This window comes from Sorex fumeus, unplaced genomic scaffold, assembly GCF_029834395.1.
Source record: "Sorex fumeus unplaced genomic scaffold, SorFum_2.1 ptg000061l, whole genome shotgun sequence".
Classification (NCBI taxonomy): domain Eukaryota; kingdom Metazoa; phylum Chordata; class Mammalia; order Eulipotyphla; family Soricidae; genus Sorex; species Sorex fumeus.
This window is the reverse complement of record NW_026606118.1, coordinates 58185538-58198699: the sequence shown is the minus strand read 5'-3', so window position 1 is coordinate 58198699 and position 13162 is coordinate 58185538. Positions and strand designations below refer to the sequence as shown.

Genomic DNA, 13162 nt, shown 5'->3' with positions numbered 1-13162 from the left:
AGGAGAGGCGACGAAAGGGGCACTGCTGGCATCTCCCTAGTCCCAGCGCGGGGCCTCCTCTCCGACGCTCCGGGTCCTCTAGCTCCGCCCAAAGAGGGTGGGAAAAGACTGCCATTGGTCGCTGAAGACACCATGCGCCCTCTCATTGGCAGAAAAGTAAAGAAGCTCGCTGCTCCCATTCGCCAGCGGGCAAGCCCCGAGAAGCCCATTGGCCGCGCCGTCCGCGGGGGGCGGGCGGGGGGGGGGGCTCGCCGTTGCCGTGGTGACGCCGAGGCACGTGTGCAGCCCCGGAAGCGAGTCCCGGCCGCAGCGGAGCGCGCGCAGCAGGAGGAAGAGCAGCCGGGCGCTGCGGGGTCGGGTCCGGCTGGGCCATGGAGCGGTTGTCCGAGCCCGCGCCCCGGCCCGGGCCCGGCTGTCTCCTCTTCCTCCCTCTGCTCCTGCTGCTGCCCGCCCCGGAGCTGGGCCCGAGCCCGGCCCACGCCGAGGAGACCGACTGGGTCCGGTTGCCCAGCAAATGCGAAGGTGAGGGGGCGGGGCCCGCGGGAGGCTGGGGCGGAGGGGCGGGGCCCCTGCACCCCTGCAGCCCCTGCACCCCCCTGCACCCCCCCTGCACCCTCCTGCACCCCCTGCACCCCACTGTGTGCCTGGAGCCCCGCGGCCTCCGCTCGCCCGGGGTGGTGGACGCCGCGCGGGGCCCGGGGAGGGGCATCGCGTCCAGCTCGCTGGGCGGCCGGGCAGAGGGAGGTCTGGGGGGGCCCCAGAGAAGGATGAACTGTGAGCCCCGGAGGGAGAAGTGAAAAAAAAAAAATAAACCGCAGAGGGTCCGGCACAGGAAGCCACGGCGGAGGGCGGAGGGCGAGTTTGGGGAAGCGAAAAGACCCATCCAAAAGACCCATCCCCCTCATCCGGGACGCAGAGGCCCCCCGAGAATTGATGCCCTGACCACCACCTCGTGTGTCTTCCCCTCCGCACCCCCCGGATGGGGGCCATCGCGAAGGCACCGATGGGGTTGCTGGAGGTGGTGGGGGGGCGTGCGGGCTGTCCCCTCCCCATGTGAAGGCAGGTAGAACCTTTTTAGGGTCCTGCAGGGGGCAGAGATTCCCGAAGACTTAAGTGGGGGGGACTTGGGGGGCGGGTGGAGAGAAGGACATGCCCCCTGGAGCCCCTAGCCAGGGCCATCCAGGACCCGGGAGGGCCCACTTTTTTCCTTCCCCCTGCTATTTCCTTTTCTGTTTTTCTTTTTCTTTTTTTCCCTCCTGCCTCCTGCCCCCATCCCAAAGTTGCCCTTTAATCCCAGTCACCCCAATTCAAAGCCTCCAGCGGCTTAGATGTTGCCTGAGCTGAGCGCCACAGAGGAAGAGGGGGTGAGGGTGTTAGAAGGTGCCCCGGGCAGAGGAAAGGAGAGATGCTTCTGCCACTGCCTCCCTCCCTCCCTGGGGCGGTTTCCTTTCTCTCTTTAGTGCTTTAGTTTAAAGATACCCTTTGTGGGTTTCACTTCCTTTCCCTTTCTCTCCTGTTCTCATACCACTGGGCCCCAACTGTTCCAGGCAGTCTAAGAAGTTCCCGGTTTTTTCCCTCCCCCGTCCTCATGGGCTCGTGGAAGCTTAGGACAGGGAATGTAGAGATGGTTGTAGCCCATCCTTCGTTTGTAGGTGACGATCTGGCACCATTGAAGCAGGATTTGGGATCCTCAGATGATCTCTTGACCAACTAGAACTTAAGGTTTCTCCCCAGATGTTCCCTTACTTTTGCCCTTTTTCCTCCTCTTCTTCTTCTTCTTCTTTTTTTTTTTTTTTTTTTTTTTGGTTTTTGAGCCATACCCAGTGGTGCTCAACTCCCGGAACTGCTTCTGGCAGGGATGCCAGGGATCCAAACCCTCAGTCAGCCACGTGTGCAAGGGGCAAGCGCCCGGCCCACTCAAGTATCTCTCCAGCCCCTCATGTTCCCTTTTCTCCATCACTGTTGCACCTTTTCCCTGGAGGCTGCTGCTGGTCCACTTCTGGCCCAGAAACCAGAGTGGACAGGCCTACACACAGAGGAAGGAGAACCCATCCACAGGAGGAGAAGGAGGAGGAGGAGGATATCTGGGAGGGGCTGGGGTCGGTGCCATGAATCTTCTCCAAGTCTCGTTTTGGGTGGGATCCTCAGAGGGTCTTGAGGAGGGAGGAAGGCTTGGAAGTACAGAACCAGGGTGGTGATGGGAATGAAAGAAATATTGGGTTGATGGGTTCCAACCACCTCCTCCCCCAGGCCTGGAACACTACAAGCCCGGGGGTGGGGGACGCAGGCGTGGGAGAAGGGGGCCAAGGAGCCAAAATGATGATGGCTCGCGCCAGGCAGGATGAAGGGGCAGACGCCCAGATGGCCCTGGGGGGAAGCATCCACAGTTCCTGGCAGGCTCTGCGCCCACTAGCTTGTGTTTTGGCATTTTCATGTGCTCCAAAGTTCCCCGTGCCATCTTTTTACATGCATATCATGAAATGTTCACCGAGCAAGCCTCCAGGCTCTTTGTCTGGGCGGTGAATTGGTTTCCTACCCAACTGCTCGTTGGTGTTGTACCTGTGCAGACCATGGTCTGAAATCCGCTTCCTGCAGAGGCCTTCGAAGCTGCTCGACCACCAGTGCAGTCTCCTCAGCAGTGGTCTCTCTCAGGGTCTCGACATGGAGTCCGGACGAGGGGAAGGTGGAGTCGGTTCTGGATGTGAGACTCAGCTTCCCCTGGAGTCGAGTTGGAGAGATGGGAGCTGACTCAAGGCCCTTCGTGAGGATGCTTCCTGCAGAGGCCCACAGAAAACTGCGAGCAGGCAGGGTCAGAGCAATAGTTGAGGGGGTAGGGCACTTGCTCGGCACCCCGTGTGGTCCCCTCTAGCACTGTCAGGTGTAATCCTTGAGCATGGCTGGTGTGGCCCAAAAAACAAAATTGAGAGCAGGCAGAATTAGCCCAGAAGGACTTCCTGGGGGAGGATGCTTTTAGGGTAAGCTTGGAAGAAGGGGTGCAAAGGTCCCTAGCAGGCATGAAGCAACTTTCCTTAGGCCTCTCTCCTCACACCATAATACTTATTTGCCTAAATTTTTTAAAAAATTTTTATTAGTGAAACACCGTGAGGTACTGTTGTAGACTTACAAATTTTTGTGCTTGGGTTTCAGTTATACGATGATCAAACACCCATCCCTCCACCGGTGCCCATTTTCCACTACCACTGATCTCAGTATCCCTCCCACCCCCCATACCCCCCATCCCACCCTGCCTCTGTGGCAGGGCATTCCCTTTTGTTCCTTCTTATTGGGTGCTGTGGTTTGCAAAAGAGGCAATGGGTGACAATCATGTTTGGTCTAGAGTCTACTTTCAGCATGCATCTCCCATCCTGGGAGGATCCTCCCAACACCCTTTATTTGGTGTTCCCTTCTCTATCTGAGCTCCCTCTTTTTTTCTTTCTTTTATCTGAAAGACTTTCTTTTCATGTCTGTTTCCCCAGTCAGTGCCTGACCCCCAGCAGAGTTGCTTAAAAATGAGAAAGAAGGAGGACCCAGAGTGATAGTGCAGATGGCGGGTAGGGCGCTCGTCTTGTACACGGCTGACCTGAGTTCGGTCCCCAGCATTCCATGTGGTCCCCCAAGCACAGTTATGTGTGTGGTGCAAAACACAAACAAAAAGTTTTAAAACAAGGAAGAATGAAAAGAAATGAGAAGATAGCTGTACAAAAGAGAAGAAACAGAAGGGACAGAGCAGATTCACTTGGTAGGAATAGGGAGCAGGGATTGAAACAGTGTAAGAAATCAGACATAATCAAGTAACCGTGATCAAAAAGATAATTAATGGGGGCTGGAGTGAAAGTACCAGCAGGTAAGGTACTTGCTTTGCACGCGGCAGACCTGGGTTCTTCCCCAGCATCTCATATGGTCCCCTGAGCACCGCCAGGAGTAACTCCTGATTGCAGAACAGATTGAGCATTGCAGAGTGTGGCCCCAAAATACACAAAAAAGATTTTTAAAAATATTTGGGAAGGGGCTGGAGTGATAGCACAGCGGGGAGGGCGTTTGCCCTGCACACGGCCGACCTGGGTTTGATTCCCAGCATCCCATAGGGTCCCCCGAGCAACTCCAGGAGTAATTCCTGAGTGCAGAGCCAGGAGTAACCCCTGTGCATTGCTGGGTGTAGCCCAAAAAAGCAAAAAAAAAAAATTGGGGGGGGAAGGGGCTGGAGTGATAGCACAGCGGGTAAGGCGTTTGCCTTGCACAAGGCCAACCTGGGTTTGATTCCCCGCATCCCATATGGTCCCCTGAGCACCGCCAGGGGTAATTCCTGAGTGCAGAGCCAGGAGTGACTCCTGTGCAATACCGGGTGTGACCCAAAAAGCAAATTTAAAAAAAAAGATATTTGGGAAAAAGACATTTCTATGCTTGAAACACTATTATGGTATTTGTATCTAAAGTAAAAGAAAGAAAAAAGACATCTGGGGAATAGAAAGCGCTTTTGAATATGAACTGGGTGCTAGGTGATAGAGGAATCTTTCTCGGAGAGTCCGGCAAGCTACCGAGAGTATCTCGCCCGCACGGCAGAGCCTGGCAAGCTCCCCGTGAAGTATTTGATATGCCAGACACAGTAACAACAAAGTCTCCAATGGAGACATTACTGGGCCCACTCGAGCAAATCGACGATCAACGGGAGGGCCTTTAGATGTGCCTTTAGGTATCCCTAGTTGTCTGGTTATGTAGAAGGTCCCTGTTCTCCGGCTGCATGGTCGGCAATGGGATCGTCGCTGTGTTTTCTGCAACTTTCAAAGGGGCTTGGCAAAAAACGGTCACTTGATATTATCTATTAGGGAGAGATTGTGACAGATCACTAACATCGCCCCTTTAGATTTTCAGTACGTTTGAAAAATTTAAGATGCCGACAGGCTAGGAGCGGGAGGAAGGTTGGGCGAAGTGAAGTCCCTAGTAGGGTCAGAACCGAAAGTAGACGGGGCAGTGGATCCAGATCCTCCCAAGGAACTGCACAAGGGCTTGTGATGCTGACTCCCTCCCCGCCCGACAAGAACCCCGCCTTGAGAGGCAGGGGGGGAAGTGGGGCGGGGGAAGGGGTGTGCGCTGGGAGCTGGCTCCCTTCAGATGCGCACACAAACGCGCGCACACACAAATGCACGCATACAGAAACACACACACAAATGCACACACACACCCCTGTGTGTGCACAATGGACTGTGCCATTTCCTCCCCAGTGCTGGGAGCTAGCCTCACACACAGACACAGACACACACGCTCCTCAGTGGGCTGTATACCATCTCCCTCTCCAGTGCTGGGAGCTAGCCACACATAAAGACATGCAAACACACACCTCAGTGGATTGCGCTGGTTCCCTCCCCTATGTTGGGAGCTAACCGCACACACACCGAGAGGCACAGAAAACAGATACACCCCCGCAAGTGGGCTGGGGTCTCTCTCTCTCTCTCTCTCTCTCTCTCTCTCTCTCTCTCTCTCTCTCTCTCTCTCACACACACACACACACACACACACACACACCTCTCAGTGGGCTGTGCTGTTTCCCTCCCCAGTGTGTAAATACGTCGCTGTAGAGCTCAAGTCGGCCTTTGAGGAGACGGGCAAGACCAAGGAGGTGATTGACACAGGTTACGGCATCCTGGACCGGAAGGCCTCCGGGGTCAAGTACACAAAATCGTAAGTGGCTCGGGGGCCCGCAGCCTGAGCTGCTCTGCTTCTGGGCTCTGTTCCTGGGGCCTCTGGGGCCTCCAAGTTGCCCGTCCTCCATGCAGAAGGGGCACACGCCAGAGGAAGGCCGCCTGGCCAAGGCTGTTCGCCCACCACTCTGCCCCTGGCCATTGTGACCATGAAATCCAGTAGCTCCTCTGGCGTTTCCGTCATCTGAGACAGCAAGACCATTCATTGCACCTCGTCAGTGACTCCCAGATTCTTGAATCTTGTGAACCAGTTTTTGAAAATATTGAGTCTTAAGATTAGAACCAACCCACTCCCTCTCTCCCTCCCTCCCTCCCTTCCTCCCTCCCTCTCTCTCCTCCCCCCCCTCCCTCACCCTTCCCTTCTCTCCCTCCACCTCTCATTTCTCTTTCCTCCCTTCCTCCCTTCTTTCCTTCTTTCTTTCTTCTGTTTTCTTTCTTTCTTTCTTTTGGTGCAGGGAATCAAACCCGGGCTTCACATGTGAGGCATGCTTTTGCCACAGCTGACTTCTAATTTTCCCAGGCATAAATATTAACAACAAGCAGATTTCCGTCAACAGCTATGATCTCCTTTTCCAGTTGTAGGTTTTTTGGCATCCGCTTTTGATATACTTGCTGTTATTTAAAAAAAAAAAAAGCAAAAACTTTGGGGGCCAGAGAGATTGTGCAGGGCACTTGCCTTGCAAAGCTGCCAACCTGGGTTCGATCCTGGCACCCCATGTGGTCCCTCGAGCACCACCATGAGTCACTCCTGAGCACACAGCCAGGAGTCAGCTCTGAGCATTACCGGGTGTGACCCCCCCCACAACAAAAAACCACCCGCCCCCCCAGATGCTGACTCATTATCAGGATAGCGAGTTGTCGGGGTGCTGCTCCAATCCTGTCTCTCTGGTCTGTGTTCCAGCAGCTCAGCCCCCAGACCAGATGACCTATCCTCCCTCCAGCTCTGACTCGCCGTTGGTGAGATGCGCAGGTGTCGGGGTAGCAGGGCTGGAGGGTCGGACCGCTGACCCGCGGGGGCGAGGACGGGGGCTCAGTCCCTCCCGTGCTGCTGTCTCGGCAGGGACTTGCGCCTAATCGAAGTCACGGAGACCATTTGCAAGCGACTCCTGGACTATAGCCTGCACAAGGAGAGGACGGGCAGCAACCGCTTTGCCAAGGTTGGATTTGTTCCTGGCCCTCATCCCCGGGGGGGCCTGCCCGGAGCTCGGGAGTCCGCTGCTTTGCCCCCCAGAACCCCCTTTCTTGCCCTCTCCCCAGATCGCTTCCTGGCTCTCTGCTCGCCTCGTGTCCCCGGGCTAGCGGGCACACCTAGGATGGCCGGCCTGTCGTTCAGGCCCTGAGCATCACCGGGTGTGACCCTCCTTGAGGAGAGCTCAGGGTGTGTGGGGAAAGGGGGTCCTGAGTGGCACATTGGGGTGGGGGTGATGGCCCCCTCCCCCCGTGGGTGTGCTGAGGGGACAGGGACCACACTGGCCGGAGAGACCTGCCCCTCTCTCTTCGGGGTCTCCATCCTCAGGGACTGGTACCGGGGCCTCCCTGCATGGGCCCTTCTGGTTTCAGGGTCCAGACCCCCGAGGAATCCTCTCATGATGCAGAAGTCTTAGGCCTGAGCTTTAAAGCTCGTTCGAGTTTGGTCACACACTCACGTCTGCTCCAGTATAAACCTTTTGTCCACGCTGTTCCGTAGCCCCCAGATCAGAAGGACCTGCAGCCTTTGGCAGGCAGCCTCTGAGCAGCCGGACGGGCAGCTGTGGAGGGAGGAATGACTAGTGCTTTATCAGAGGAGCTCAGCAGTTCTCCAAGGTGTACGTGTCGTTTTCGAGGGGGACACAAGCGTGAAGGAGGATTTGAGCCACCTGAGTGAGCTTGCTCGGGGCTCAGTGCTCACTCCCACCAGTGCGGGTGGCCTGGCACTTCCCGGGGTCAGATTTGGGGGTTTGTGCAAGACCTGAGATGTCATCCAGGGAAGAGATAGTGCGGGGTGAGACCGATGTGCATTCCGTCTCAGGTAGGGCATGTGACCCCAAACCAACCCCCCAGCCCTTGACACCCCCCCCGACCCCCACCCCCAAAAAAATTCCATGAGCTATCTCCCTGACCCTGAAAGTCAGTTTGGGGGACTTGGGGGTATGTTTCGGGGCTACCCCCAGTGGTGTCTGGGGACTGCGTGGTGCTGGGGATTGAAGACAGGATCCTCCCCTCCCGGGTTAAACCACATGCCTGGCCCTTTGAGCCATCTGACCTCCAAGGTTATTCAGTAACAGGAGCAGCGTAGGTGCCTGGGCTGTGGGTGAGAGACAGTGGCAGGTCTCATGTGAGGCTCTGGGCCTCATCCCCAGCACCGCGCACGTGTGCACAGAATATGTGAGCACTTGCACAGCCTGTGCAGGAAGGAAGGACAGAGTCGTGTGTCGATGTGGGCATGGACTCTCCCGCCTCCTCGCTGACGTGGAGGGCATGCTGTTTCTGGAAAGGAGACCAGAGCAGCTGGCAGAAATAATGTTTGTTTGGGGCGGGGAGGTGCGTCTGGCAGTGCTTAAGGCTTATTCCTGGCTCTGCGTTGAAGGATGACGCCTGGTGGAGTTCAGGGGAGCCCTCTGGGATGCCGGGGATTGAACCCGAGTGAGCCACTTGCAAGGCCAACCCCTTCCCCACTGTTCTGTCACCCCGGCCCCCGCCGGAGTCATTTCCATCACTCGGTCCTTGCTGGTCACTCAAGAAGAGACATGGCCGCGGGAGGGAGCTGAGAGCAGCATGTCGTGAGAGGGCCGGAGGCTGGGGTGGGCGGCAGGCCTGCCCGCGAGGAGGGCGAGGCGAGTGGAGGAGGCTCGGGGGGGTGTGGGTCTCTGCGCTGGGCCGTGGGGTGTCCGGCACCGGCTCCCACAGCCTCTCACGCCTGCGCCCTTCCAGGGCATGTCGGAGACCTTTGAGACGCTGCACAATCTGGTGCACAAAGGGGTCAAGGTGGTGATGGACATCCCCTACGAGCTGTGGAACGAGACCTCTGCGGAGGTGGCCGACCTCAAGAAGCAGGTAGGGGCCCTTCTTGGGAGGTGATCACTAGCCCCGGCCCCTGGCCAGGGTGGGGGCACCCCTCTGGGGAGCTGGTGCCCATGGCGGGTGTCGTGCCTCACAGTGTGACGTGCTGGTGGAAGAATTCGAGGAGGTGATCGAGGACTGGTACCGGAACCACCAGGAGGAGGACCTGACCCAGTTCCTGTGTGCCAACCATGTTCTGAAGGGCAAGGACACCAGTAAGTGAGGGGACCCGAGGAAAGAAGGGCCGGAAGTCAGGGACATGGTAGCGGCTCTAGGACAGGGTGGCTGGGTGAGGTCAGGGCACCCCAGGCTCGATCTCAAGCGCCACACCGTTCCCCCCAGCACCCCAGGCCGGCGGGAAATGCTGTGGGGGGTGGGGCACTGAGGGTCAGAGAGACAGTACAGAGGTTAAGGTGCAGGCTGTGTTCGGTCCCTGCACCCCATCCGGTCCCCACACCCCACCAGGCGTGACCCCTGAGCATAGCCAGGCCAATCCCATGCCACCATCCCCCGACAAAAAGCCATGTGGGGGGACTGGAGCGATAGCACAGCAGGTAGGGCATTTGCCTTGCACATGGCCAACCCGGGTTCGATTCCCAGCATCCCAAAGGGTCCCCCAAGCACCACCAGGATTAATTCCTGTGTGCAGAGCCAGGAGTGAGCCCTGTGCATCACTGGGTGTGACCCCAAAAGAAACATAAATAAATAAAAGGCCGTGTGGGTCACTCAGCTGCCCCAGAGGCACCCGTTTCAGTGGCAGTTCCCCCAGTCTCTGCTCACGCCCCACACTGTGGCCCCCCCAGGGTGCTCCGGGCAGCTCAGCTGGGTGGGCCCGGGGGCGGGGCCCTGCTCAAACCACCCGGGGCAGGCCTGTGGTGCTGGGGGTCATAGGAATCAAACTTGGGGTCCGGTGCTTGCAAGGCTCACGACGGCCAGCCCTTTGTTGGCGGGGGAAGAAGAGGGTCCCCTGGGCCGCCCCCAGCAGGATTCTGCCCACTGGGCCAGACCTGTCGCTCCTCAGTGCTGAGTCGGGGCCACCAGGATCACCCCTGCAAGCCTCCAGGGCCACTGGGTTACGCCTCACGGTTCTCAGGGGACTGTGGGGCACTGGGGATTGATTAACAGTGCTATCCTACAGATTGTCTTTTTTTTTTTTTATCACGATCACAACCGTCCTGTTGTTCGTCGATTGCCTCGAGCAAGCCCCAGTAACATCTCCTTCATCCTAGCCCTGAGATTTTTTTTAAAAATTGCCATATTCAAGGCTCTTTTAGGGTTAGGAGAATGAGACCCATCATTGTTACTGGTATTTTGGCATATTGGGTATGCCACGGGGAGTTTGCCAGACTCTGCCGTGTGGGCAGGCTACATTTGGTAGCCTGCCAGTTCTTTTTGTATTTTTTTTTCTTAAATTTTTATTAGTGATACACCATGAGGTACAGTTGTAGACTTACAAATTTTTGTGCTTGGGTTTCAGTTATACAATGATGAGTACCCATCCCTCCACCAGTGCCCATTCTCCACCACCAGTGATCCCAGTAGCCCTCCCACCCCCCTCCCCACCCACCCCCCACCCTGCCTCTGTGGCAGGGCATTCCCTTTTGTTCTCTCTCCCCTTTTGGGTGCTATGGTTTGCAAAAGAGACATTGAGTGGCAATCATGTTCGGTCTAGAGTCTACTCTCATTATGCATCTCTTTTTTTTTTTTTTTTTTTTTGCTTTTTGGGTCACACCCGGCGATGCACAGGGGTTCCTCCTGGCTCATGCACTCAGGAACTACTCCTGGCGGTGCTCGGGGGACCACATGGGATGCTGGGAATCGAACCCGGGTCGGCCGCGTGCAAGGCAAACGCCCTGCCCGCAGTGCTACTGCTCTAGCCCCTGGCGCCGGGGATTGAACTTGGGGCCTGCAAGGCGTGTGCTGCAGCCCTTGGCGTCTCCAGCTCCACCCCCGTCTCTGAGGGGCTCTGTCTCTTCACCGCAGGTTGCCTGGCGGAGCAGTGGTCGGGCAAGAAGGGGGACACAGCGGCGCTGGGGGGGAAGAAGCCCAAGAAGAAGATCGGCGGGGCTAAGGCGGCGGGCGGCGGCAGCAAACAGCGGAAGGAGCTGGGGGACCCCAGCCCCGAGGACGAGGACGAGGAGGGCATCCAGAAGGCGTCCCCCCTCACGCACAGCCCCCACGACGAGCTTTGAGCCTGACCCAGAGTTCCTGGAATGAGACCCCTGACCTGGAAGCCGGCGACACGGACCTTGGCGGGTTGCCCGAGAGGGAGGGACAGACACGCTGGCCACACAGGACCCGGGCGACCCCTGGCCGGAACGTGACTCAAGGGGCCGGAACCCTCAGGAACTCACAGAGGGGGGCCCTGCGCTCGTCTCCCCGCCCCCCACAGTGAAGCAGGACTGCAGCCCGTCCCATTCCTCCCCCCCTGGACACCTGTGCTCTGCCTGGCCCTATCCAGGGCGCACGGAGTGAAATGTTTCGGGGCCTGAAGCGATAGCACAGCGGGTCGGGCGTTTCGCCTTGCACGCGGCCGACCCGGGTTCGATTCCCAGCATCCCATATGGTCCCCTGAGCACTGCCAGGAGTAACCCCTGAGCGTCGCTGGGTGTGACCCAAAAAAGAAAAGGGGGAAAAAAAAAACTATGACATTTTAGCCTTTTTTGTTCAGATTTTTGAGTCCCCTTCCGCCCCTCAGAAGGGAGCCCCGTTATGCCTTTGCCAGCCTTGGGGGGGACGGGGGCAGGGGAAGCAGTCACTGCTGCCCTCTTTACTGCTGACCGGGCTGGCGAGGAGCGCCTGGGTTTGGGGGCGGTGGGCAGCGTGTCCTGCTCTGTCCTCCTGGCCTGGCCCCGCTGCCCTCTGCCCCTTCCTCCCCCAGCCTTCCTGTCTGTTGTGTAAAGTGCTGACTGGCGCCCGCCACCTAGCCTGGCCTGCTGCTCTTGAACCTTGACCTTGTTTCCTGGGGGCCACCCCTGGTCGCTGCTCTTCCTCGCTGTGTGTCCGGAACCTGGCCAGAGGGAGGGGAGGACCTCCCAGTCCCGTTCCCCCACCCCCCACGAGGGCTGGTCACATCATGTTCTCGGAAGCAGGGGAGGGACAGCGAGCCGGGGGCCACCCTTGTCCCATCTGCCCCAAGGGCAGGGCCGGGGCCACCCGAGCCGAGTGATGACCTGGGCTGTGTGTACCCAGTGCTCCACCTTTAACCCGGACAGCACGCAGCCCCACCTCCTGGAGAGGAAACCAAGGCAGCAGCTGTCCCAGGCTCACGGCCACCTTGTCCTGTCCCCCACGCCTGGCAGCCACTGTGCTCCCTCCCCACGTGTCTTTCCCACCCAACCTGATGCGTTGGGGCGTCCCCTCCCCCACACTGGCGTTGCTCCTGACAAACTTGGTTTCTTGGCCTTAACCCCCCATCCCTGGGGGAAAAGGAAAGTGGGAGCAGCAGTGGGGACCCCACACTGACACCTCTCACCTTCCCGGGGTGCACCCCCTGGGGTCAGATGCACGTAGCCCCTCCCCTCCCCCAGCCGAGGGCCACCCGGGGTCACAGTAGAATATGCCAGAAACGTTTTGTCCCCTGACCTCGGTGTCTTAGAACCGATACTTGGACACCTTTTTTTGGAGGGGGAGGGGAGGGTTTCTAGCCCCCCCCATCTCTCTGGGCCCCTTCTGGATCTGAGGGGGCGTTAGCCGAACCCCTTCCTTCCTGCCTTGGTTCCGGGCGGAGGGCGGGGAGCCAGCTGCCGCCTCCCTCAGGCCTTGCCAGGATTTGGGGGCTAGCCTCCCCCGTTCCTGCGGGATCCCCCTTACAGCCTCACTGCCCTTCACTGCAGGACAAGGCTGGGGAGTGACCAGACGGCCCAATCCCCACCCAGGGGCACAGGGCTCTGCTCTGCCCTTTGACCTGTGGCTGCTGACCCGACCCCACAGCTTCCCCCAGAGTTCGGCTGTGTCGCCCTCGGTGCCGCCTGAAACGCTGGAGGCAGGATTGGGGCGTCCTGTCTCCCTCTCTCCCCGCCTGCCCAAACTCGTATCTGCCTGACTTGGGGGAACGCTCAGGGAACCCTGACTGGCAAGAGCTCCATCCCCCTGAAGGATGGGACACTGGTGTCCAGCTGAGCCTGTGGGCTGGGGCCGTGAGGTGCGTGCCCAACAGAGGACGTTCCCTCCAGCAGCGCCCCTGGGAACGGCTGGTGACTCCATCGGCTGGGGTGCAGTGGGGTGGGCTCCGCAGGGGTGAGTGGTGGAGAGTCCGGGCCTCCTAAGCAATGCGTCAGGGCCCTGGGGCTGCCCAGGGTTACTGACAGCTTCTGAGCCTTCAGGGAAGGCCAGCTGGGCTGCAGGTGCTCATGTGTGTACTCGGTCTCACAGCTTCACATCCCAGGGTGCTCAGGGCTCACCCCTGGTGGTGCAGGACCAGAGAG

The 13162-nt window shown here is 58.6% G+C and overlaps 1 protein-coding gene across 1 annotated transcript; it reads left to right on the top strand.

The window, feature by feature from the left end:
- Positions 1-259: 259 nt before the first annotated feature.
- On the top strand, positions 260-11323 carry CNPY3 (canopy FGF signaling regulator 3). The gene is made up of 6 exons (XM_056126010.1): positions 260-522; positions 5553-5676; positions 6757-6853; positions 8607-8729; positions 8833-8950; positions 10719-11323. Exons 1-6 carry the CDS (start codon positions 372-374, stop codon positions 10925-10927), a joined length of 822 nt encoding a protein of 273 aa, XP_055981985.1. The 5' UTR covers positions 260-371; the 3' UTR covers positions 10928-11323.
- The last annotated feature ends 1839 nt before the right edge of the window (positions 11324-13162 follow it).

Coding starts and splice junctions, on each gene's coding strand:
- CNPY3 (XM_056126010.1), top strand. CDS start 372: ATGGAGCGGTTGTCCGAGCCCGCGCCCCGGCCCGGGCCCGGCTGTCTC. Junction 8,730..8,832: donor TGGCCGACCTCAAGAAGCAG/GTAGGGGCCCTT, acceptor CGTGCCTCACAG/TGTGACGTGCTGGTGGAAGA. Junction 8,951..10,718: donor TCTGAAGGGCAAGGACACCA/GTAAGTGAGGGG, acceptor TCTTCACCGCAG/GTTGCCTGGCGGAGCAGTGG.